The sequence below is a fragment of the Nannospalax galili genome, unplaced genomic scaffold (assembly GCF_000622305.1).
Source record: "Nannospalax galili isolate Female #2095 unplaced genomic scaffold, S.galili_v1.0 scaffold1354, whole genome shotgun sequence".
Lineage (NCBI taxonomy): Eukaryota > Metazoa > Chordata > Mammalia > Rodentia > Spalacidae > Nannospalax > Nannospalax galili.
The window spans coordinates 1,037,543-1,062,815 of NW_008335784.1; the positions used below are offsets into that span (position 1 = coordinate 1,037,543).

General features: G+C 40.0%; 1 protein-coding gene across 4 annotated transcripts in view; it reads left to right on the forward strand.

Annotated features, from left to right (window-relative positions):
* The window catches only part of Dclk1 (doublecortin like kinase 1), a 344,211-nt gene that overhangs the window by 292,988 nt on the left and 25,950 nt on the right, over positions 1-25,273 (forward strand). For all 4 annotated transcript variants that reach the window (XM_008830498.2, XM_008830497.3, XM_008830500.2 and 1 more), the window contains 4 exons: positions 12,753-12,886; positions 14,562-14,639; positions 15,002-15,098; positions 17,463-17,543. In XM_008830498.2, coding sequence (XP_008828720.1) covers positions 12,753-12,886; positions 14,562-14,639; positions 15,002-15,098; positions 17,463-17,543 — 390 coding nt within the window. The remainder of the gene's footprint in view (positions 1-12,752; positions 12,887-14,561; positions 14,640-15,001; positions 15,099-17,462; positions 17,544-25,273) is intronic.

Genomic DNA, 25,273 nt, shown 5'->3' on the forward strand with positions numbered 1-25,273 from the left:
AAAAAAAAAAAAGTGCTTTTCCTTTCACCACCCAAAGATGCTACCTGGATCCTTTTCACTGTCATTGTCCGTCCCTGAGCATCAAGGATGACAGATCCTTTATCTTTCCCCACTCTTGACCCTTTTTTGCCAGAGAAATTTTATGAAAACCAGGGTATGTAGGTGCACAAAATAGGTATACAAATCAACACTTACTGATAATAAATCATGAAGATGTTTATTTTTTAAACAATTCTTTGAGCCAGGCATGGTGCACACGCCTTTAATCCCAGCATTTAGAAGGCAGAGACAGGTGAATCTCTGTGAATTCAAGGCAAGCCTGGTCTACATAGAAAGTTCCAGGCTAGCCTTGGAAAAATAGCAAGATCTTGTCTCAAAATAATAATGATAATTCTATAAGTGGTTAAGAGCACTGGCTGTTCTTGCAGAATATCCGGGTTCAAATCCCAGCACCCACATGGCAGCTAACAACCATGTATAATTCCAGTTTCAGGGGATCCAATGCTTCCTTGGGCATTACAAGACACAGGTACACTTGCATACATGCAGGCAATACACTCATACATATAAAATAAAAATAATAAAATATCAAAAGAATAATTATTTGGCATACATATAATTTTATCATTAATAAAGACAAAGGTAAATTGCATACTAATGAAATATCTGTGCATTTTTATTTGTACATAAAGAATTAAATCTTCACTGAGTATTTAACAGCACAGGACATAGATCTTCAAAGTTTTTCAGAGATGATTAATATTTTTATTTTATTTTTGTCAATGCTGACATGAATACATAATATAAAATGGCAGAAGTGTGTTTAGGTCATTTCAAAAGTTGTTGGAAATTCTGTCCTACCTTTATTCAAGACAAAATTCATTTAGTGATTTATTTATGAAACTCATGTCAGCAAATCAAACAGTAAATTTTTAAAAATCAAACATTCAAGGCTGGAGAGAGATGGCTCAGCGGTTAAGAGCACTGGCTGCTCTTGCAGAGGACCCAGGTTCAATTCCCAGCACCCACATGGCAGCTAACAACCATCCATAACTCCAGTTCCAGGGGATCCAACACCCTCTTCTGACCCTGTGGACACTGCAGGACATGAGTACACTTACATACATGAAGGCAATATACTCATACACATAAAATAACACATAAATAAATAACAAGCAAAATATTTCAAACCAAACATCCCAAACACAATACAATCCAAAAGTATAATATTTTAATATTGCCATGCTGAGGAATGATGATAGCATTCCTTTGTTTCCTGTAACTCAACTCTTGTCATGTCAGTAATCTCAGAAAACTCTGTATGTACAGGAAAAATACTGCCATTTGTAACGTATCAGTGCTATTAAATTCGAGCTGAGATGTTTCAGGCAGTGTTTCTGCACTACACAGGCATGATGGCACATGTAGCCACATGTTCAGAGCCAAGGCTCTAATGAAGTCATGTGATACAGCCTAGTGAGCACTGCTCAAAACAGTGGATCTATTATGCTTTGATTTTGAATTGATTTTTGGTTGTTGCACTATTCAAAATCCTTTAACTGTCGCCAAATTTTCATGATCCTCACATCATTATATGAGCCCAGATGGGGTTGTAACCCACTGTTTAAGGATTTGGGGACTGGAAAGATGGCTCAGCAGCTAAGAATACTTACTGCTCTTGCAGAGGACTGAGTTAGAGTCCCAGAACCCACACTTGGCTTCTCATAACCACCTCTAACTGTAGCTCCAGGGAATCCAGCACTCTCTTCTGAGCTCCACAGGCTTCTGCACACAAGTGCACATACATACACACAGACACACACACATACTAAATCTTTTTAAAAAGAAGTGGATGTGCAATATGTGACCCTGTTAGTTTGCCCAACTGCAGAATCCTGGGAGTTGAGGGTTCTCCTTTTAAAACAGTGTTTCTCAAAGGATGGTTCAAAGACTTCCTGAACTCTTAGGTTTAGTACTAGATTACTGTTAAAATGCAAATCCCTGGGCCTTAATGCAGCTCTACCAACTCTGAAATTAGTGTCTGGTGATAGGATGCAGAAATTCACACCTCCAGGAGATGAGAATGCATACTCAGTTGAAAACTACAGGAGTGTCTTCACTCCCTCTATGTAAATAAAAGTGGGTGGGTCTGCGCCTGGAGAATCACTCATGTGTTCAGCCTTGTGGGAAGGACTTTTTACAGCTCCTACTGGAGCAAATTCTATTACTGTTCCATTTCACAGGCAAAGAAACTGGGTGTCTAGAAGTTAAATGACCTGCCCAAGGTTATAACAGCTTGTAAGTAGAAAAGTCAAGATCTCAACTGGATTTTGATCTGCAAAGTCACAAGATTGCAATGTTGCTCTGAGTTAGGAAGAGGCTATCTGAGTACCACTCTGGGCCAGGTACTGTGCCAGGGAACTAGATGCATTCCTTCATGCAACTGACATTAAAGTAGAAAAGATATACCTACAAGAAATAAACATGCAGTGAGTTCGCTGGAATTACACTGGTAATCATTTAGCACCTGGGTAATACAGATAGCCGAGGTCAAATGGCAGAACTCTGAGTTGCTTGCGCCTGAAATACCACGTAGCCTAAACATTCTCTTCTGTATAGCTGCCTCCATGAACTGCAGCAATTTTCTCTAGTCCACATTCATTATTCCTGTATCCTGAATCATGTAGGATTGCCCTGTGGGAACTGACTTACAAGCGGTCCTTTGTTCAGTGACTTTTCCAAGCTCCCAAACTTCAGTGATTGAAAAGTGATTTTTTTACCCCCCTCCCCTTTTTTCCTCCTCAGTGCAATTTGGGCGCCTGTTACTTACTGGCTTCTCAGCAGACCATTGTCTATTTCTGTAAATGTCTTATATGATTACACAGTCATGTACTTTTTCTAAAATTACAGTTTGCAGGATATTTTTAGGTACTGTGCTCATTGGAACACATTTTAATTTAAATGAACCAGAAAGAAAAATATATATTCTCTCTTCTCTCCTTCCTTTTCTAATTTAAGAAGTTGAAATATATAGAGAAACTATTGAAGTCATTCATAATATTATTTTTAAACTTCTACGTCAAAAAAAAAAAAGAGATTCAATTCTCCATTATAGTGACTTCTTGATGTTAGGGGACAGGGTTGATGCATTTCTCTGGGATAAATCTATTATGGGATAGATAGAAGAATAGAGTGCATTTAGCTGAATGAGGATGACGTTTCTAATTACACATGAGATCTTGCTCAGTTTCAAATTCTGTTTAACTTTCTGTGGAAATATGAAAGAACCATTATAGGAGGCACATCTTCACACACTTGGACTTTACAGTCAAATGGACAAAAGTTCAAACTCAAGGGCTTTGCTCTTACACTGTGTGGTCTCATGACCTTGAACAAGCTCTTTAATTCCTTTGAGCTTCCTTTATGGAGATTTTATGAAGACAAAGAGATTCATAACTATTAATCCTTTTCTTTTTATTTCCCTTTTACTTACAACAAAAAATTAAAACTGCTTCACAAAATCATTGTGCAAAGAAAAGTCATTTTTCTTATCTTATTGGCAATACTCTAAAATTTCACTGTTTACCCGTACATAAATGTTTTCACTTTGTGGCAAAGTGTTGGGCTACAGACTATTCTTGAAAAATATTGTGGTAAAATTAAGGTAAAAATTTTGAATCTATTTGCTTTCAATGGGGAAACTTACTAAATAAACACAGATTCCTCACTCCACATTTTGCTTTATTCTTTCATTAAGAGACTTCCTTTTAAATTGTTGTACTGCTGGGGCTGGGAAGATGGCTCAGTAGTTAAGAGCACTGACTTCTCTTGCAGAGGACCTGGGTTCGATTCCCAGCACCCACATAGCAGCTAACAACTCTCTGTAACTTCAGCTCCAGGGTATCTGATGCCTCCTTCTGACCTCCTTGGGCACTGCATGACACAGGTGCACTTGCACATATGCAGGAAATACACTAATACACATTAAAAAATAAAAATAAAATAATTTTAAAAAATAGATTGTTTACTGCTAACAACACTTTTATTAGTTAAGTGTTGATTAATATTTGCTGTAACTAGCACAATGATTAATATAAACTTTATCTTATGTAGTGTAATAGAGTAAACAGACTATTTGGCATGTTTTACTTTTAACTCCTATAGCACAATATTAAAATGTAGCTTAGCTTTAAAGATCTATATTGAGCATATGAATGACATCTATATTTGGTAAAATCAGTGTATTTTTTAATATTTTATTATTTTTATTTTATGTGTATAAGTGTATTTCCTGCATGTATGTAGGTGCACTTGTGTCATGCAATGCCTGCAGAGGTCAGAAGAGAGCATCAGATTCCCCCTGGAACTGGAGTTATAGATAGTTATTAGTTGCTGTGTGGGTGCTGGGAATGGAACCTGGGTCCTCTGGAAGAGCAGCCAGTGCTCTTAACTGCTGAGCCATCCCTCCAGCCCCTTAAAGTCAAAGTATTTTAATAAGACTACATGATCTGCCAGATAGTAATGTGCCCAGTTACTATCTGAAGGTGAAAACCAGCAACTGACCCAGTAAAAGCCTTGCTTATAAATTTATTTTTGCCACAACCTTAACATTCTTCCTTCAAGCTAATCATGCCAGTGCATTATGTACTTCTGTTTGCTTTACTTGCTATCAAACCTAGTGCATAATAATCATGGATGAATGACGGGTGAGTGAGTAATGAGACAGACATTGAGAATGAGGAATACTTCTTCACAGAGCAGTGGACAGAGCATACATGAGGAGCTCAAGCCATTTCTCAGCTTATCCATTACACAGAGGAGTCACCTTGTGCCAGCGTAAATCTCACTGAGGGGAAAGAAAGTGCAGTAGTTCCCTAGCTGAACTTCTGCACTGAAGCCACTGTGTGTGCGTGCGCCAAGACAGATTATGACTAAACACATTATTTTAAAAACAAGAAAAACTATGAAACAGTATTTTCTGGAGATTACAGGCCATTGCACACCTGAATCCACAGTGGCTGGGGCTTCAAACACAAGACCTACACAAGATCAAGCCAGCCAAATTCCAGCAGGGAATAAGGAGGACCTCATGAAGTTCCCCCTGCTAGCTGAGGAGCTATTGGTAATTGATAGGTGCTGTGGGAGGCAAAGCCGGTTTTCTTTGGGGATGTGCTCCAGTAGATGTTCTACACCTGAGAACACACAGGTGGCACTAAGCGGACTCTGGGTTTTTTAAAAAGAACACATGAAGTGGGAGAGAGGGGCTGGAGAGATGACTCAGCAGTTCAGAGCACCGGCTGCTCTTGCAGAAGACCTGGGTTTGATTCCCAGTATCCACATGGTAGCTAACAACTGCCTGTAACTCCAGCTCCGGGGATACAGTGCCTTCTTCTGTCCTCCATAGGCACTGCATGACACTGGTGCACTTACACATATGCAGACAATACACTCATTGTGGTGGTTTGAATGAAAATGTCCCCTATTGGCTCCAAGTGTTTGGACATTCTGTCCCCAGATGATGGCGCTGTTTTGGGAGGTCTTAGAAGGTGTGGTTATTCTGGAGAAAGCACGTCACTGGGAGTGGGCTTAGAGAGTTCTTAAGCCTTGCCAGATCTCCAGTCACCCTCTTGCTTCCTGTGCCTGTGTGATGATGTGAGAGCTTAGCTTCTGCTGCTCCTGCTCCAGCCACCTCCAGCCACCTTGCCTCCCTGCCATGATGGACTGTAACTCCCCTGGAAACGTAAGCTCAAATAAACCCTTCCTTCTATAAATTGCTTGGGTCAGTGTTTCTATCACAGCAACAGAAAAGTGACTAATACACTCATACACATAAAATAATGAAAAATTTTTTTAATTTGGGAAGAAAAAGTGGGTAGGATTAGGGGAGAAATGGAGGGTTGGAAATGGGAAGGGATTTGAGCAAAACATATTATATTCGTGTATAGAATTCTCAGACAATTTAAAAAATAAAACAAAAAAAAATCTAAAATGTAATGCATGAAATTTTCAGAAGTAACCACTAGATGGCAAAAAATCCCATGGCAACAAAAATCATTAGCACCTTGTTTCTTTAGGAAACTGGGTGAGTCTTTGAAAAACTATATACAGATGTCACCTCCTTACAAAATTTAGTCCTTACTGGCAAAAATATAACTTAAAACACTATAGAAGTAAACACAATGTCTTCAAATATAAACATGTATGTTTAAAGCCATTTTTCCCCAAACTCCCTAATACTGTGCCAGAAAAAGCTGTTTCCCCAAGAATCTGACTCTCTCTTGGTAAGAAATTGCAGGCAATAAACACATACACATAAACTAGAAAATAATAAATAAAAAATTTTTTAAAGAAATTTTCATTTAAAAACTCTCTGCCCTTGTGCTTGTGTGGCTACAAGCTGCACCTGGAATGCCATGCGTGTGTGGTCCTCCAACCTCATGCTCAGTGGATGATGGTTCACCCTAGGGAATGATGGCTTTGTATCCTATGACCTCTTAATTACCACCCAAGACAACACTAGACTCACAAGATGATGAATTTCCTTCTGCCTTAAATCCAAGGCTCTTAATTCGAAGATAAATCCATTTAATTGTAGAACTGCTAATATTGGTAGAGAATGTGAGTCCCACAGATAGATCCAGTCTAGAGGTCACAGACAAAATGACACCTGGACAGATTTGTACTCAGTCCCCAGGCAATTCACACAAAGTCCTCTTACAGTGCCCGATTCATCTTGTGTGTTCTAGAGATTATTATTATGTCTGCTATTTATAATGGAGTTTCCAGCAGACCGTAAATGATTATGCATATTTATGCTCACTCGGGAAAACATTCAGAATGTAATATACAGTGGGAAAAGAAGAGCAAGACAGAAAGTTCTGGAAGTTCCTAACCTATAATGTTAACAATGGTTATTTTTGAGTGTGGGGATTGATTTAGTTCTTTTTCCTATATAATGATCTGATTTTTCTACATTTTTTTTCTACAATGATATATGGACTATTAATTGTGTAACAAAAATGTAATGAAATTTTTTAGAATTGCTACGATATTGAAATTCCACAGTTTTGTCAAAATCCTAGGATCCAATTCCTAACAGGATCTGGAATGTGCATGCTCCATGTGCCCCTGCAGCTGCATAGGCCCCTTTTTAGAGAGCTTCATGACAATTTTAAATTGGGAGTGAGACTCAGATTCTGGAGTCCCCATTCACTTCCCTGTCTTCCCAGATATCACCAGGGTGTTACTTGGAGGAGAGATTTTATTTCTTCTTTTACTATCGAAACCTCTCCCCTGGCTTACTCCTTTCTGACTTCTATGACGTTTTTATGACCTTTTTTATTTCATATAACTTGTGATTTCTGAAATAACTGACATGTGCAAATAAAATCTTTTTTATTAGAGTTTATTTTTTCCAAGAGGTTTAATTCAAGAATATGGAGCCATCATGTACATTTTGTAAAATAATTCCCTGCTTAACTGTTGGCATCCCTTTCCTTCTTAAATGATTAAATTTAATCCATTTCTTATGAAGCCATAAGACGCCATATACCATGGCTGGAGGAAAATCAATATCTTTTTAAGGGGATTCCATATATGATGAAAAGTAAATTGAACCTCTTTTCATGGCATTGTCCATTTCACATCACTTTGGGTCTAGTCTATTTGGTGAAATTATCTTTAGTACCTATTGAGTTCCTCTGTGAAAACTATTTCTGTGGCTACTAATGATTCATTGGCCAACATTTCAGCAGGGCTAGCCTTGAATTTGTAGCAACATTGAGAATTACGTTTGTTCCAACACATCTGTTATATTGGTCAGCTTTGCCTCCCCCAGAATGAGAATCTCAGAAATCACTTGACTGGGCTCAAGTTATCTGTGAATTTTCATAATATTTTATGATCGCTGGCTGCATTTTATGACTGTATATTAAATGTTTTATTTTTTTTCAAATACTTTTTCCAAATGGTCTCAGCTTCCCATCCAAGGGATAACAGGCATATGCCCACATATCTACTGTTCAACAAGTTATAACTAATACAAAACTTAAGATTAACAAAAAATCCCCCAAATCTACACACCCGACCTTCCACTGTATCTCTTCCCGGTAGGGCATTCCTTCGGCTTTTAATTGGAGCCTTTTTCATAATTGTTGTCATTTAACACATTTAGTCTGTCAAATCATGGGATGTCTTTATGGCCATATAATAAACCCAAGAGAACAACTTCTCTGACTGTAACCATCTGTAATGATCACAAAAGTAGCTTACAAAATACTGACAGTCTTTATGGTAATAGGATACATATGGCAGCCCACAATTATGTGTGGCTGCATTCAATTAGTGTTGTACAATTACACAGTTTTATTGCTTAGTTAAAACAGTGAAAGCACTACATGCTGGGTAATTTGCACTAATCCCCGTCTCTTTAATAGCCCCTTGGTGTTTAAAATGTGGGGGAACATCTATAGTATTTAAAGGGCCTGGGATGAACGTTAAACTATATCTCATATTGTGAACTCCTTGACTGACAATTAATGTACTCCCACTAAGCGTGTGGGTCATGTTTTATATTGCCTTTAAAATACAGTTGTAGCAAGAAGTTCCCGTTCTACCAGACCCCTTGGGTGGACTAAATTGTCCAGGTCTCCACTTGTAGTCTGCTAACATCCTTTTCAGAAAACAGTTGGGGTATGGAAAGTTCTTGAGGAGCAAAGTCAGAATCCATTCTGAGCATCATCATTTCTTAAATAAATTTTGAAGCTCGAAATATTTAAAATATTTTAAATTACATGTATATGTGTGGGTAGGTTTGTGAATATGAGTGCAATGCCCTCAGAGGCCAAAAGAGGGAGTTTTGGATCCTCTAGAGCTGGAGTTACAGGCAGTTATGGCTGTCCAATATGGGTGCTGGGAACTGAATTCTGGTTCTTTGAAAGAAAGGTGAGCACTGCGCCATTTCTCCAGCCCCGAGACTCACCTTTTTAAAAATATTTTATTATTTTTTATTTTATGTGAATGAGTATATTGCCTGCATGTGTGTGATTGCACCCATGTTATGCAATGCCGAAGGAGGTCAGAAGAGGGTGTTGGATCCTCCTGGAACTGTAGTTACGGGTGGTTGTTAGCCACCATGTGGGTGCTGGTAATTGAACCTAGGTCCTCTGCAAGAGCAGTCAGTGCTCTTAACAGCTGAGCCATCTTTCCAGCGCTGAGACTCACCATTTTAAATGGGAATTTGAGAGTGACCTTCATGCTTTCTAACTTTTATTTAAAGTTTAGTTCATGAAGCTGGAGAGATGACTCGGCGGTTAAGAACACTAGCTGCTCTTGCAGAGGACCCAGGTTCGATTCCCAGTATCCACACGGAGACTAACAACCGATGTAACCTTAGTTGCAGTTGATCCCATTCCTTCATCTGACCTCAGTGGGCTTTGCATGACATGGGCTCACTTATGTACATGCAGGCAATACACTCACACATAAAATAAAAATAGTATTTAAAAATAAAATTAAAGAAAAAAACAACTCAGAGTGAATTTATAGCTGCCATTTAGAAAAATACTTTGTAGAGATCATTTGAGGACTCTGTGTGTGTGTGTGTGTGTGTGTGTATGTGATGCAAATACATGAATCAAGCTGTGATTTTTTTTTAAATAAAGTTTTGACCACATTTGCAAATGGCCTTACTGGCTCTCATACTCCTTGGACAGGGGTCAATAGGAGACAAGGGTGCACGCCCTCAGGGTGCAGACAGCAGTCCTGATGAGTCCCAGTTCTTAGAGAGTTCACTATGCCACTTAAGAAAAGGGTGCTTCCCTTGGATGAGAAGAAACACTGGAATATATTCTGCAACTTTCTCCCAAAGTGTTGACAGAGAAAAACCCCACAATAACCTTGTTTCCTGCCCTGCCTGACAATAAGTTAAACAGAATTCCAAACTAGAGCCCTGCACATTCATTCACCTGCAAAAACATTTTGTTGAAGTATTTGTAGAGGACTCATGTCTTGAAATGTTTTCAATTACATGGAATTGGCCTTTGTCTTTAAGCTCTGAGTATATCGAGCCTCTTTATACTGATGAAAATTCTACCACACAATTTTCAAAGCTCAAAAGCATATTGTGTATGTGACTAAAGAGATTTTTTTAAATGCCAGAATTATATCTTCAGCATATTTAAGTGGCTTGGGATTTTTAGAAGTATTGATCATTGTAAGAGGGTCCTTTATTTTTTGTAGCTTTGTAGCATTTTTAGTGCTTTCTTTTTCTTTTGCTTGCTTGCCTTGAAGTGCTGGGACCTGAAGCCTGGTCCTCATATTTTCCTTTCTTTGAACTATATTGTTCATCCATATTACATGTAATTGCTATGCAGCTATTTAGTAAGAATTCCCATTAAAAAGTAGACGCTTATAAATAAAACAGTTGCCTCTTGTGAATTGCATAGTCATATCCAGAGCCATAAGTGGGTTTTAATGACTGGATTCTCCAACATCTGGTTTTGTCAAACTTTTGAATAAAGTTAGGTGATACAGATACTGTGTTTAGAAAAAAAGGGGGGGTCTACAAAATTCCTGAATAAATGGGATTGAATAGATCAAAATCTGTTCAACCTCACAAAGCACACATCATGAATGTTCGGACCCCACAGAACATCAAAGCAAGAGGGTATTTTGCATTTAGAAAGTTATTGATACCAAAATGGAATTCCGGACGTAAACAGTTCTGTACGGGAAATGAACTAGACAGACAATCTAGACGTTTCCATCTCACGTTTCTTTTCATGAAAAACATTTGCTTGTTGTTTAGATGACCAGAATGCCATGATAACACCATAATTTAGTGATTTCTTTTGCTTGGGAACATTTAGGTTGGGGACAATATTGTATTTTGTAGCTCCGATGTCTCAAAGCACTAACTTAAACCTGTTCCTGGTAATCAGGGCTATACAGCTGCTTTATTAAACAATGGGGACAGTATCTACCCCAGAGGACAACAGGACAGGGGCTGTCTTTGCCCTAGCAACCCAACTGCAGGCAATCTCAGAAGTCTTTGGATGCCTGCCCAAGGACAGCCCAAACTTGGTCAGTATCCAGAGCCCTAGGGACAAAGACTCCATAATATGAGTGTGGAGAAGATGTAGTAGAGTAATTTCCATCAGAAATGACAGTCTCTCCAGAGAGGTGGATCCGCCTGCCAAAACAGTTGGATTCAAATGGTCATTGCTGATGTTACAGATTAGCTGGCCAAACATCTGCACTTTGTGCTGCAGCGGAATGCAAAGTTAATCTACTTTCTCCAAAGACAGGAAGATACCGCATGTGCACAGTAGTGGTACCCCTCATGTGTGGAGATGTGTCTTGCTGTGATAGAGGTTCAGTCGAATTCAGGAAGTAACAGATGATCACGGAGTGATAACAGAACGACATGCAAGCCTCAACTTGCTGGATAAATTATTTTGATGAATGTGGAAAACTTTGCCATTTCTTTGAGGGCTTGGAAATGGTAGGATTTTAATGTAGTTTTCTTTTCTTTATCATATTAATTCCAGGTCACGACACTGAATTAGAATTCTGAATGCCTTTTTATTCTTTCTTTGAAATCAGTAAAGTTGTTTGGGCTACTTTTTAAAACATATCCAGTCAGTTTGATCTTGGGCTAGAATTAAAGGAGTTTAAATGCATGCCTAGAGTCCTGGGCATCCTTATTTTGATTTGTGAGGTGAAAGACTGAAAACTTACTGCCTTAATAAAGAAACCTGGACTGAATGCTAGCTCTACACCTGATAAATCTTTCCAAATTGCCACAGGTGAAATGAATTGTTAACATTCTTTTCAATTATTAATAAAAAAATGTAAATAGATCTTGTCGGAAATGTGGGACATTGAAAATAAAGTATTTTAATATATGCATAGATGTTTTGTTACATTTACTGAAGAATGGCATGTTTAAAGCTTCTCCTTTACTGAAGTGATGTAATTATTTTCATAAATAGTAGATTCTGCACTAGAGACTTTCTGTGCTTCATTTTATGGAAAATATCAAATACAAATAAGCCAGAGGGAAAAGTCTCCATAATCTTGCCACCCAGAAACAGATATACCAGCCCAGTGTTATTTCAGACTTTGGCCCTTGTAGGGTTTTTTTCCTTTTCATTAGTGGGTATGTTATACAAACCAATCTGCAGCAGCTAGCCTCACTTCCCAAATATAACTCACTTCAGAAAATAGAACCATATATCACCATTTAAAAACTTTTTGCATGTATTTTGTGTGTGTGTGTGTGTGTGTGTGTGTGTGTGTCTGTGTGTGTGTAAGCACATTGCCACGGTGCACGCATGGAGGTTCAGAGGACAACTTGCAGGAATTGTTCTCTCTTTTCATCATGCATTGTCGGAAATCACAGGTCATCTGGCTGGGCTACAAGTGCCGTACCGCTGAGCCGTCTCCCCAGCTCCCACATCAGCATTTTGATGAGCATCTACATCCCGTTGTATGAATGTCCCACCATTTGCTTAATGAATTCCATTTGCCAATTGTTTACTGTGTTTCTAATGTTGCAGTGATCTAAGGAAATATATTCTTGTGTGGCTATCCTTGCGCAGTTGCCTGGTTTTGTTGTTCTTTGGCTTTTTGTTTCTTCCTTGTTACTTCACTTATGTTAGACTTAATCTACAGTGTCCCATATTGCTTCAAGGAAAAGCTTTGAGATCTTGCTTTTTTTAAGGCATTTATGTGTTTTACTTTTATTTTAGGTGTATGAGCACCAGGATGGCAGCAAATCCTTGAAGTTGGGTGACTTTGGACTGGCCACCATTGTCGATGGCCCCCTGTACACAGTCTGTGGCACCCCAACATATGTGGCTCCAGAAATCATTGCAGAGACCGGGTAATGCTTCTCCTGCATTTCAGTGCTATGCCCGCAGAACAACAGGGAACATAAGAAACATATTACTGAGCTGTCTCGCCAGACAGAACTGTCTGCTTTCTTCCATCCTCTCTCTCTCTCTCTCTCTCTCTCTCTCTCACACACACACACACACACACACACACACCTACTTTTACAGCAAGCCATTTTCTTTGTTTCTTTAATCAAGTTGCTAGTGACTGCCATCTTGTTTAAGGCTTGTATTTGGTCTTTGTTAAAGGTAAAGCAGTTTCCTTTTTAATTTCTTTGTTAAGTGTATGAGTGTTTTGCCTGCTCTATGTAGGTGTACAACGTGCATGCAATGCCCCCCTGGACTGGAGTTACCAGCAGTTGTTAGCTGCTTTGTAGGTGCTGGGAACTGAACTTGAGTCCTTTGGAAGAGGGGCCACTGCTCTTAACCGCTGAGCCATTTCTCCAGTCCCCTGTAAAATAGTCATTAACCACTGAATAAGAAAAGGTCCAGATGACAGAAAAACATGTCAGTAGTAATTAACTCACTTTTGAAGATAACAGAAGGTACAGCTGTGTCCTGTTATTCCAGTCTCTTATGGTTATTTCTCAGTCACCCTTAACATGTCCTGGTCCCATTTTGGTCCTCTTGGAGATTCCTTAGCTCCTATGGAAGGAAAACACCCTTAGCAATCAGCGAGCCATTGGATGTTTGCTGGTCTGTGCGTGCAGAATGAGATGGTCATCGCTACCCTCAATTGGGCAAATGGATGGGGGAAGGGTAACCCATGACTTATGAACCTATATGCCAATTCTTAAATACTCCTTGATTCTCACTCTGCCAGTACATAGTGTGACTCTCATTTCATGCATGACTATGTAGTGACATGTATGACTATGTAGTGACTTTTCATCTGACCAGTTAAGTATCTTATAGTCTCATGATGAGTTAGTGGCTGAATCAGTATTTGAACTCAGGATGGCCTGAGACAAAAGCTTTATCATTAAAAAGTCTGTTACCAAGAGCCATAGCCAGAGCTCTGAAGTGCTATCCTTCAGCAGGAGGAATGGGAAGGATGGTGTGGTGAAGAAGGGGGGAGGCAGCCCATTTTCTTTCTTTTTTGTTGTTTGTTTTGTGGTACTGAGGATTGACTCAAGAGCCTCGGCACACCAGACAGTCACTCTATCACTGCGATGCACCCCAGCCTCAAATACTTGTATTAGTGATTTCAACCTACATGTAGATCCCACATGGAGGTAGAGTTGATTTTTCTGTTTGTACCATTTACCCAAAAGGGTAGAAAAACAGAACACACAAGAAAATGACCCTCAGAGGGAAACCCACAGGGTGAGAAAGGAGGGTTTGGGCACTTTTTAAATTTTTACTGGAGTTACAGACCATTGTGAACCACCATGTAGTTTCTGGGAACCAAACGTGGGTCTTCTGTAAGAACAGCAAGTGCTCTTAACCACTGACCCATCTCTCCAGTCCCATGTGTTCCTTTTTTAAAAAAATACTTGCCTTGAACTCATTTAGTGAGTGAGTTTTAGTTTAGTGTTTGTTGTCAGATTTTTTAATTTTGTTCACTCTCCTTTTGGGCTTGCAGTAGAAAACTCATCTATTTGAGCATGCTGTATAATTTGTCCTGGCTGACTTTGCTAACTCCAACATCATTTCTTTTTCCAGATATGGCCTCAAGGTGGACATCTGGGCAGCTGGTGTAATCACTTACATCCTGTTGTGTGGTTTCCCTCCATTTCGTGGGTATGGGCAGCAATCTTTTATTCAGTACCAACAAAGCATTTCTCTAGTCTCTGAATGATCCACTCACCCTTCGCACACAAAGGAGCCTACAGCAGAAAAAGACATAATAAGAACCCCACTCACAACGCCTGTTCTTTCTTCCGTTGTGTATGCTAATTCACATGCCTTCTGTAAAGCTCATTCTTTCTTAATTTACCAAAACAGTTGCATACTGATATTTTCAATGTCTTTAACAAAAAAAAAAATGTCTTTTGTACATTTAATAAAAAAAGAAGGGCTCCAGTGCTCCAGTGACAAAAATGACAGGGCATGCCCTGAGCGGACATTCAGAGCTGTTCTCTCCTTGTTGTTCATGTACACAGAAGTGGTGATGATCAGGAGGTGCTTTTCGATCAGATCTTGATGGGGCAGGTGGACTTTCCTTCTCCGTACTGGGACAATGTGTCTGATTCTGCAAAGGTAGGTTTCCTGTGCTGGCTTCTGCCACCGAGCCAGAGTGCCTTAACGGAATTGACTCTAAATCAGTGTGTGCAAAGACATTCATGACAGAAATGTGACTTTGGTACATACTTTCTATATAATTCCAAGATTTCACAGACATCAGGGCACAGTCATCCCAGCCAGTACGTGTCTAGGGCCACCACCTTGTTGTCAGTCCAGGCGCATCTCAGTGGCTTCCTGATGTGCCCACCCTTGCTGAGCATGACCCCACCTCAGATTTCCGCGTGGCATTTCTCGCCACAGGTCTTGACTCGATGCCATCTCAAGGGAAGCCTTTCACACCACTGTTTCTACTGCAGCTCTTTTATCTGGCCTGCTTTATCTTCCTTGTCTACTTAACTATTCTCCATAGAATATACACCCTTAACATTAAAAAAATGACTTTTATGTCCACCTGCTAGGTCATATAACTGCCTGTCTAAGTCTGTTGACCTACAAAGACATGTCTATGTAGGAGGCAGGGTCCTATTTATGCAGTTGATTTCCAAGCCTCCCACTAGAATGCACACTCTGTGAAGGTTAGGACTTCTGTCCCTTTAGTTCATTGCCATATCATCAGTGCCTGAATTATGACCAGTCCATGACTGGTGATCATATGTATTCAATACATGAACCATTGTATAAATGAGTGAATCAGGTAGCTAATTAATCAAAGGGAAGAAAGCTCACCCTCAACATAGGTCAAAGATGACTCCTGGAGAAACCATCACTGTAGTCCAACCTTAAAAAATAACTGGTTCAGAGACAGAGACGACGATTTTTCATCCCACTAAAGGGTCTACCTCCATGATGGACGGTGGGGGTAGCTGCACAACAGTGTGAACATACTAAATGGCACCGAACTGCACACTGAAAAGTGAGCAAAGTGGTAACTTTATACATATCAATAAAATAATTATATATCTACATCTAAGAAAACCAATAATCTTATCCTGAGATATTAGTGGACTTTGGAGGAAAAAAGGGAAACAGGTTAAATTCTTCAAATTTTCTGTAGATTGAACGTCCCTAATTTGAAAACCTAAAAATCCAAAATGGCCCAATATCTGAAATTTCTTGCTGACATACCATCAAAATACATCAGTTCTATACCTCTGATGGATTTCAGTCAAAATACAGGCATGCTAAAAATACTGTGTAAAGTTATCTTTAGGCCATTTGTATAAAATGCATATGAAACAAATTTGTGTTTTGATTTTCGTTCCACCTCAAGATATCATTGTGTATGCAAATATTCCAGAAGAACAAAAACAAAACCACTTCAGTCATGTTTGGGTCATTCGGTGTGTAGGACTTTCCTTCTGCTGTCCTGAATTTGAGTTCAGTTTAAAAATAGGCTCCTTAGACTTGACCACTGTGTTCAGAGATGAAGCCTACTGGACAAAGCCTCCCATTTTCTTCCACTGTACAGGAGTCCACCTTTGGACTTGGGAAAATATAAGGAGATGAGAGAAGTATCAAAGGGAAGGCCCAAGAACTTCAGGGATAGGAAAAGTATTCTCACCTGTAAGCAGGCGCTTTTTTACTTTTGATAGGCTCACTGTGTAGTCCGGGCTGGCCTCAATCCAGACAGGAGTCTGGAATGCTCCTGACTCAGCCTCCTGAGTGCAGGGATTTCAAGTATGTAGCACCACCTACCCCAACAAAGCTCACCCAGACCTTGCCCAACTCTTAATTCGAGCCTCTGACCTGAGGCTTGTAATCACTGACAGACACTGCCCATATGTTCTGCATTCCTTATTCACACAGCACCTGGAAAAAGGCATCATACATAGCCATGGCTTTAGCAAATTCTGGTGCAAGTTAGAAAATGAATGAAGAAAGCCAAGACAGACTCTTTACATCAATGGGAATCAGTCATCCCCATCCCATGTGGTACATGAGGAACTAGATAACGCATATCTAACCATTTCTAATACAAATTAGACAGATACATGAAAAACTACCCCACCCCTGGCCCTATCTACTCAGAGCTCATGGGAAAGTTGCATTCATTTCAGAACCATCAAATCATCTACCTACAATGATTCTGTTAACATGGATACTTTCTTTGCTTCTAAAAATACTTTATGAAATTTACTTAAATATTAATTTCATTTTATTTTTCTGTCAACTGCAAGCTGTATATTTGTATTCCAAAAGTTCACAGTTCCTTTAGATCTTGAAGGTGCCATGCAGGTAGTCAAGGTAAGTGGAATTGATGTAATTTAGGTTTTGAGCTTTTCCAAATGCTTTTGCAAACTGAGAGAGCAAGCCTGCATGTGTAGACCTCCAGCTTTTCACCTCCCAAGTTGGATAAATGGAGTCTAATATTCTTCACAGGAGCTCATCACCATGATGCTGTTGGTCAATGTGGATCAGCGATTTTCAGCTGTTCAAGTCCTTGAGCATCCCTGGGTTAATGTAAGTGACTTACTCTCTTTCCCTGTAGTCACTACTAGCATTCCTTTTAAAATACATTTTCAGATTTTCTAATGATACACCTATTTCTTCAAATGTTGTGTTTGACTTGCTTTCCCACTCTAAATGTGCCAGGCCAGTTCCAAGATCCTGCATGCATCCCATGAAGCCTTCTGATATGTTCATCTCATTTGCTTCCCATGAAATTGCCTTCCAACTGGAAGGTAGATGTGGTCCCCAGCCTCCAGCTCAAAGCCTGCTTTCTGTACTGAGAATGGGGCTGAATAACCACCCATAAAATAGAGCAGATATTCTCAGTCAGTCTTGCTGTCAGAATATGAGTGACCCAAGGTTTTCTCCTGTACCCTGGAGTACTCAATACGGCACTCCTCAAACTTGAGTGTGCTCACAGTATCTACTGACATCCTTACAAAGCAGATTCTAATGTGGTGGGTTTGAGGCTCTTCATTCTCAGCTCCTGCTGGAGGGCTCCATAGCAGCCCTTTAGGTCCAAGGTTTAATCATAGTTCTTTGCCGATGAAACAGTGCTGTACAACAGAGTCATTAATTTTTAATCCTGTATCTCTCAAAATGATTGGTAAGATTTGTTTTCATAAGTAATAATAGTAATTAATACTCATAGAAGGCTCAAGTCCAAGGATCTGTAACACTGTTTTAAGCACCTCGTATATATGAACTGATTGTGTCCTTCTCCACCACTTGATAATAATTATAACCTAGTCACTGCTGTAATCCCTGCTGTCAGATGGGAAAGCTCCATAGCTAGGTTGAATGTCTCTTCCTGTCAGAACAGAACGCAGGTGGATTTGCATATAGAAACAGATGTGGACAATCATGAAATCATGTGCTCATTAATACAGACTCTCCAAGCTCCCCACTGCATCAAATGATCTGGCTCTAAATTGAGGCAACTCTCTGAAGTGTCACCTTGGTGAGTGGTCATATGGTTTCCTTCTAAAATAATTCTGGAGACCAAGGTGTGATGAGAAGCATAATCAACAGGTGAGGTGACATGCAAGGTGGCCAGTTCTTGGGATCTTTCTCATGCTAGATCATGTGATGGTCATGGCCTATGCTTCAGTACTCCCCATGTCTGATGTCATTGTCCACATACCACAGCAAGGATATCATTATATGTCAGGAGAATATAAATGAATATAAACCTGGGGTGATGTGCAACCAAGGTTTCTTTTAGGTCTTTTCGTATAACAGAGACTCGCAAATGGTATGCAGATGTGCAAAGTTACTAATCCCCTTTGCTCTGAGATAATGGAGCAAAGTAGTTCCCACTCATGAGTGCTCTCCCTAAACCTCACCAATCTTTGCACTTACATCAGGATGTTAAGCCAAAGTTATCCTTTTCTCTAAAGTAGGACGCACCTTACTTGAGCCTAGTAACAAGCTAACAAGATTGTGTGAGAGTGATTGTATCTACTTTACAGATAAGAAGACTGAGGCTGTAGGGCATGATTGTCCCAAAGTAGTCACACTTGGAATTGAGCCAGAATTAGTAGCCAAATACCAGCACTTCAAGCTCAAGGTTTGTAAAGTCCTGTGTACCACACTACGTCTGCCCTCCCTTTTTAGTAAATGAAAACACTATGAATATGGCTGGAGTGCCTTGTGGACACTGGCCTCATGATTACAAGTCAGCAACCTTTCCAAACTAGCTGTTCTAACTCGGGCACCTTTCTCTCAGGTGTCTGGGAGGGATGAGCCACAAGCCAGATGCAGGCATTCTACAAACCAGCTCAGGTCGTCTTGGTGACAGCAATCCAGAATGATCATTTAGCCATGACCCACAGTTTATCAAATTGCATATGAGATCTCGAAAGACTGAGACAGGTGACCACACAGAACCAACAGGAAAATCTGAATTTGAAATGTGGCCTTCTAAAGGATCTAGGTTCATAGCTACAAGGAGCCATTTTAGATGCCTAAACATATTTCCTTTCCCCCGCCTGCCAAACCTGCCCTCCAGCAGCCTTGTCTGATCCTAGCAAACAGGTGTGGACATTGAGCAAGTCTGAGCCAGAGGCCTCCATGGGGAGAGCTCAGTTCTTCGAAGGTCTGGGGAGAGTCTAGATGGGTCAGCTGCAGCAGGATGTGGGTATTTGCTGCAAGATAATTTTGTGAGTATGAGCTAATGCTGCTGTATACATGAGGGGTTCTAGACACTGCTGGAAGCAACAGAATCCCCACTCTGATTCCAAAGCCAAGGACACTCTACCAAGAAGAGTCCCAGCCCAACAGGGGTAGAGACAAAAAATAAGTCTTCTGGATGTTACCCTCATATAACTAAGTTGTTCCTTTTCATAGGAGGCAGGCCACATACCTCAGCACTAAGTTCTGGCCCCCTTGGCTGCCATGCACACATTTTCACACCTGAGCCCCTTTCTGACCATCCTTTCCATAATTCTAGAACTTCTGGGATTTGGAGTTTCTGCTGTCATTTTAATTTTTCCCTAAGATCCTTGGAAAATCTTCTCTAAAACTAGATTTATAAAATATCCCATTACATAATTCAAACAAACCTTACATTCGGAGGGTATATATGATATATATATATATATATATATATGACATATATATAATATTTTAGAATTTGGTATAGAAAGTATTTGTTTTACTTTGATTTTTTTTTTGTTTGTTTGTTTTGATTTTTTGAGACAGGGTCTCCCTGTAGTCCCAGCTGGCCTGAAACTCATTATGTAGACCAAGCTGGCCTCAATCTCACAGAGCTCTGCCTGCCTCAGCCTCCCGAGTGCTGGGACTAAAGGCATGCTACATCATGCCCAGCTCTGAAATTATTTTGATATAGCAACTAAATCAGAAAGTGCTTATTTTCTTTGTCTCCAAATAATAAATTTTAACAGTAAACTTTCATAGCTAGTGCTTACTATTTGTTAAGGTCTCTGAGTTTAACACACAAAAGACCAAGCCATCAAAAGGAATGAATTAGGAATTTAAAAGGATATGCATTTAACAAAACATTTTGCATTTGGCAATTGGATTACATCTGATTACCACAAAAGGCCTTTCCCTAAGGAGGAGAAAAGTAATAATAATTATGTGACCCTGAGGAAACTGGCAGGAAGCTCTTCCTGTGTTCTTATTAGTTCCAATTTTCTGTTTTGCTTATATGATGACCTTTCTACCTGGTACCTGTAGAACTGAAAAGGTGGTCTCTCATGAAACAGAAAACAGAAGAGAAGGGCAATAGAATAAGAAAATGGAGTTGGCAAAAGTCACTTGTTTTGTCTATTCCAGAGTTTCCTCTAAGCAAGCTCACGTTGATTTTTGATACACTCTGGGTGCAAATCCTATCCTGCTCCTCAGTGTCTTCGGCCTGGAAGGGTCAGTGAATGATGGATGGCTTTTCAGGTGGGGTTAGTGAGCCACATAAACAAAGGCATCCTCAAGATGTAGCCTCTTCAGTGAGCGGGGATAGAGGCTCACCCACCTGTGTGACTTTAGGCAAGTCATTTCTCTTACCTTATCTCTTTATCTGGAGGAAACAGGACCAACTTCTCCACCTGCTATGAGAATGCAAAGAGGATCACATACTTAAAGGGACAGAGAGGACAATCTCAAGCCTTAGCCTCTAGAAGATACTTAGTAAATATTTCTGAATTTAAGTCTAGGTAAATCTGTCGTCTGTTGTCGTTGGCTGACAAAATGCAAATTGTGGTGCATGTCTGAATGCGAGTAGCTTGATTAAAGGAGAAAACCCATCACCCCCTATTTATGATCCTGGCCGTGTGCCCCCAGCTTCATGTAGATACCATGTACATTATCAGTCCTGTTGCTCTTTCCAAATGCTTGCTTTAATATGGTCACAAAATACCCACAGGAACTGTCCCAGCTAAGTTTATTGCCTTATTACCTGTCTCATGGAGAACCAGGTATGTATACTGTATGACTAACAGGGGAGACATGAGTCACTTTCCTCTAAAGGAAGCTTCACTGATAAGTAGTATAGGTTGGTGAAAAGTTCACAGACTGGACATCTCAAAAAAAAAAACAAAAACAAAAAACAAAAAACAAAAAAACCTCTCATTGGTAATTAGGTTTGAATTGTCCTTATTATATTTCAGTTGCATTGGCTTCATTTTGTTTTTGTTCCCCAAATACCACCCCATCTTGACCTGTATTATTCTCCTAATAGTCTAGGTTGCTATAGCTTTATTAATTTATATTTTACCTTGTTATTTTCCTGATTTCACTGTTGACTCAAGGGCATCAAAGGGTAAAGCTCAGTGGGGTGACTCATGCAAGGTCTGATGACTGGCTTTGCCCACAGACATTCTGATTTAAGGGGCATCAGGACTTTTCAATGCTTCAGGTGATTAAGGCAAGACCAAGTTTCAGACTCTTTATTCTAGTGGAAAGGACTGGTTTAAATAAGTCAAGTCTAGTTATGTAACTAAGTTGGTCTCATTTCTTTCTTGGTCTTTAATTTTAATTTTGCTTCTTTTATCCTACTAATTCCTCCTTTAGAAAGATACTGCTGAGCCAAGATACTCCAGAAGCGAAAAGAACAACAGAAAGAAATAAAAACAGGAGCCTAGGTCATATCCTAGGATAACCTAGGCTTACTAATAAAAATCAGCCATAGGCACACATGAATATAGATACAGCCAGCTAATTATGCTAATCAGAAGGGTTAAAAATCAAGTAAACTCCAATGGCACTGTAATTAAATATAAAACAACTTACCTACATTTATAAATGACAAATCATGACATGAAATTTTACTTCCAGGTGGGCATCTTCTCCTTTCCTTCCAACTGGATACAGCTTAACTTCTTTCACATTTTCTCCCAAGTGCAGTATGACTTGGAGACACATGGAATCACAGAACCATGTTTATGGTTAGAAGTACTGGGTACTGTGCAGCTGGGGATGGTTAACAAGAACCAAGGGGGCAACAGACTGGGAGGTGAAACGCAGCTCCACTCAAGAGCACGCTAATGAACTTGGGACTGTTTTAAACCAAATCAGAATATCCTGCTAGTAAACTACTCAAGACTGCCCTGCTTCTCATAAATCTACAGATATTTGTAATAATAGAGAATGGCAATAAATAGACTGGAAACCAGATCTCTGATTCAAAACCAAAAAGCTGTTGGGGGAGGAGGACTGTTCTAATGCATGACCCTGAGATGGTTTCCCTAAGGAAAGAGGGAATTCACTCTGCTGAGTGACTTCACATCCGACCCGCCACCACCCTCCCCACAGCTCTTCCTCAGCAACCCCCAGAGAACAGAGACCAGGAGGTTAGCTCTCCTGCAGACAGCTGGGAGAGTTCATTTTCCATTTTGCAAACTAATTTTGTTCTTGTCAGTTGCAATGCTCTGCCAAATGGTGGATGGGAATTTCTAAATCAAAAACCACTAACCTCAAACCACAACCAGCCCGTGTCAAACTTCAGAAACTACTCCCAAATCAGAGCGTCTGGTAATAATACTACAGCTATTTGTAAAATACAGCCAGGTTTGTCACGTCTAGAAAATTCATAGCACATTTTTGGCACATAATCTAGTCCAGGTAATGGTAATGAAGATGTATATATTAAAATGCACGGGTTTTAGTGGTCCTATTTATTTCATTGACGTAAGACAGTAAGTTAGCTAACTTTCACCGTCAATCCACACAGCTCAGGTGCATATCAGATCCTGAAAATCCAGTTGTTTATGTCTTTTAATCCAGTTATGTTCAACCCTTCAAAATTTATGAAGAAATGCTGCAGACCTGTTGGTTGCAATGAAGTGTGTTGCACTGTGTGCATGTGTGTGTGTGTGTGTGTGTGTGTGTGTGTGTGTGTGTGTGTGTGTGTGTGTGTGTGTGGTTACCTCCTCTAGCTGAAACACATTCTTTCATTGAGGAAAAAAAAAAAAAAAAGGTCCTGAAACGTTCTAAGATTTATGAAGTCCAAAGTATCACTGACAACTTGTGCAAGTCATTTCAGTGTTTTTATTGCCTCATGTAAACTAATAGCCCAGTGAAGCTCAAACCTTCGCTACAGTATAAAGCTAGAAGCCCCGGTGTCTAAAAGCGTCCTCATCTGCCTTTACAGGGGATGAGGACTAGAATGGGGCTAGGGGATGAAAAGGAAATCCATTCACTCAAGAACTTGAGTGGGTGGCGTGGTGAAGGGGAATATCTGACAAAGGTACTAATGGTGGAAGAATGAGAAAGGTAGGTTATTCAGCATCTGACTCTGCCTGAGAGTCAGATGGAATCTTTACAGTTTGTCTCTTTCTTTGCACATAGGCTATTAAACATAGCCCGTGCCAATCACAGGTTCATGCTATTGGCAAAGCATAACTTCATTTTATCCAGTGTCAGCCAAGCCTTCTGGCACTGCCTAGTGCACACAGGACCCTGAAGCCTTGGCCTTATTAGGTGAAGTTGCCACCTCCCAGACAAATGGATGCCCAGTCCTCACTTGACATTGAAGTTTATAACAACATCCTTCAGGAGCATTCCCCTGACTCTGATGTGCTCAACAACCATTTTATTGACCTTCAGATGCTCCTCCGGCTCCATTAAGCCCTGTCCAAGGAGTCTCTGGTTTCTTTAGCCTCTAATTCAATTCCCATTCTGCCCCATTGCTGTGTGATTTTCATCATGGAAAAAAATGGCTCATTGAATATTTTCACTTAGCAATGCATGTGGTGTGGGAGAAAGAACCGTTTCAGCCATGGTTCAGCTTTGACTTGATTACTTTGTAGCTGTGTGACCTTGAGCAAATGATTTCACCACACTGAGCCTCAGTTTGCTTGACTTCAAATAGGACTGATAATGCATACAGTAGGCACCAGTCTGAGGATGAAGGGGGTGCATGTGTTGTTAGCACAAGGTCATGGTCCATCACCCTCCTCTGCCTGCCTGTCCCTATCCTCCTCTACATCTCAACACACATATCACCTGTTCTGTCCTTGTTTAGGCTTACATCAGAAAAAAGAGGTAGTCCTCCCTGGGAAGAACTGTTCACTTCCACTTTCCACTCCTGCTCTTCCTGTCATCTCCTAATGCTCCTTTCTTCTAGCTTATCCTAACACAAATGGGCTCAAGTTTATTTGTCCTGAATCTGTTTCCCAGTCATACTTTTCAACCATTTCATAATGGAAAGTTCATTTAAATCATTTTGCCTGAGGTGGCCTAGAACTCTAGTAAACCATGGTTAACATACATGTATAGCATTAGCTGTGAGGTGCCATAGGGCGTCACTGTATGAGGGTGGTCCCTTTCATTCAGGGAGAACCTCCAGTTAGGCCAGAGGCATGACCCTAATAATTGTAAGACTTTCAGTTTCATTCTATGCCTTGAGAAATGTTTAAATACTCTCTCAAAAACTGTAACTTAGATTCTAAGGGTGGTTGACTCGTTTAAATTCCAGGCACCTGTTTTTCATCCACCATTCAAAAAAAAATCATTCATATACGTCATTAAATTTGCCATATGTTTAAAACTCTTGGCCACATAATCCCAGCTCTTTGTGATTATCATCAAACTTCCCCTTCACTTGCAGAATCAGAAACTAGATAGTGTACTGTAAAAACATTTGAGTAGAAGAAGGGTATCCTACATGTCCCACTAACCCCTAAGTTTGAAGTAACATGAATACCTGCTGTGCACAGTGCCTGTGTTAAAGATGGCAGAAAACTTGGACGATATGGCACAAAAGGGTAAGAATTGATAGATGG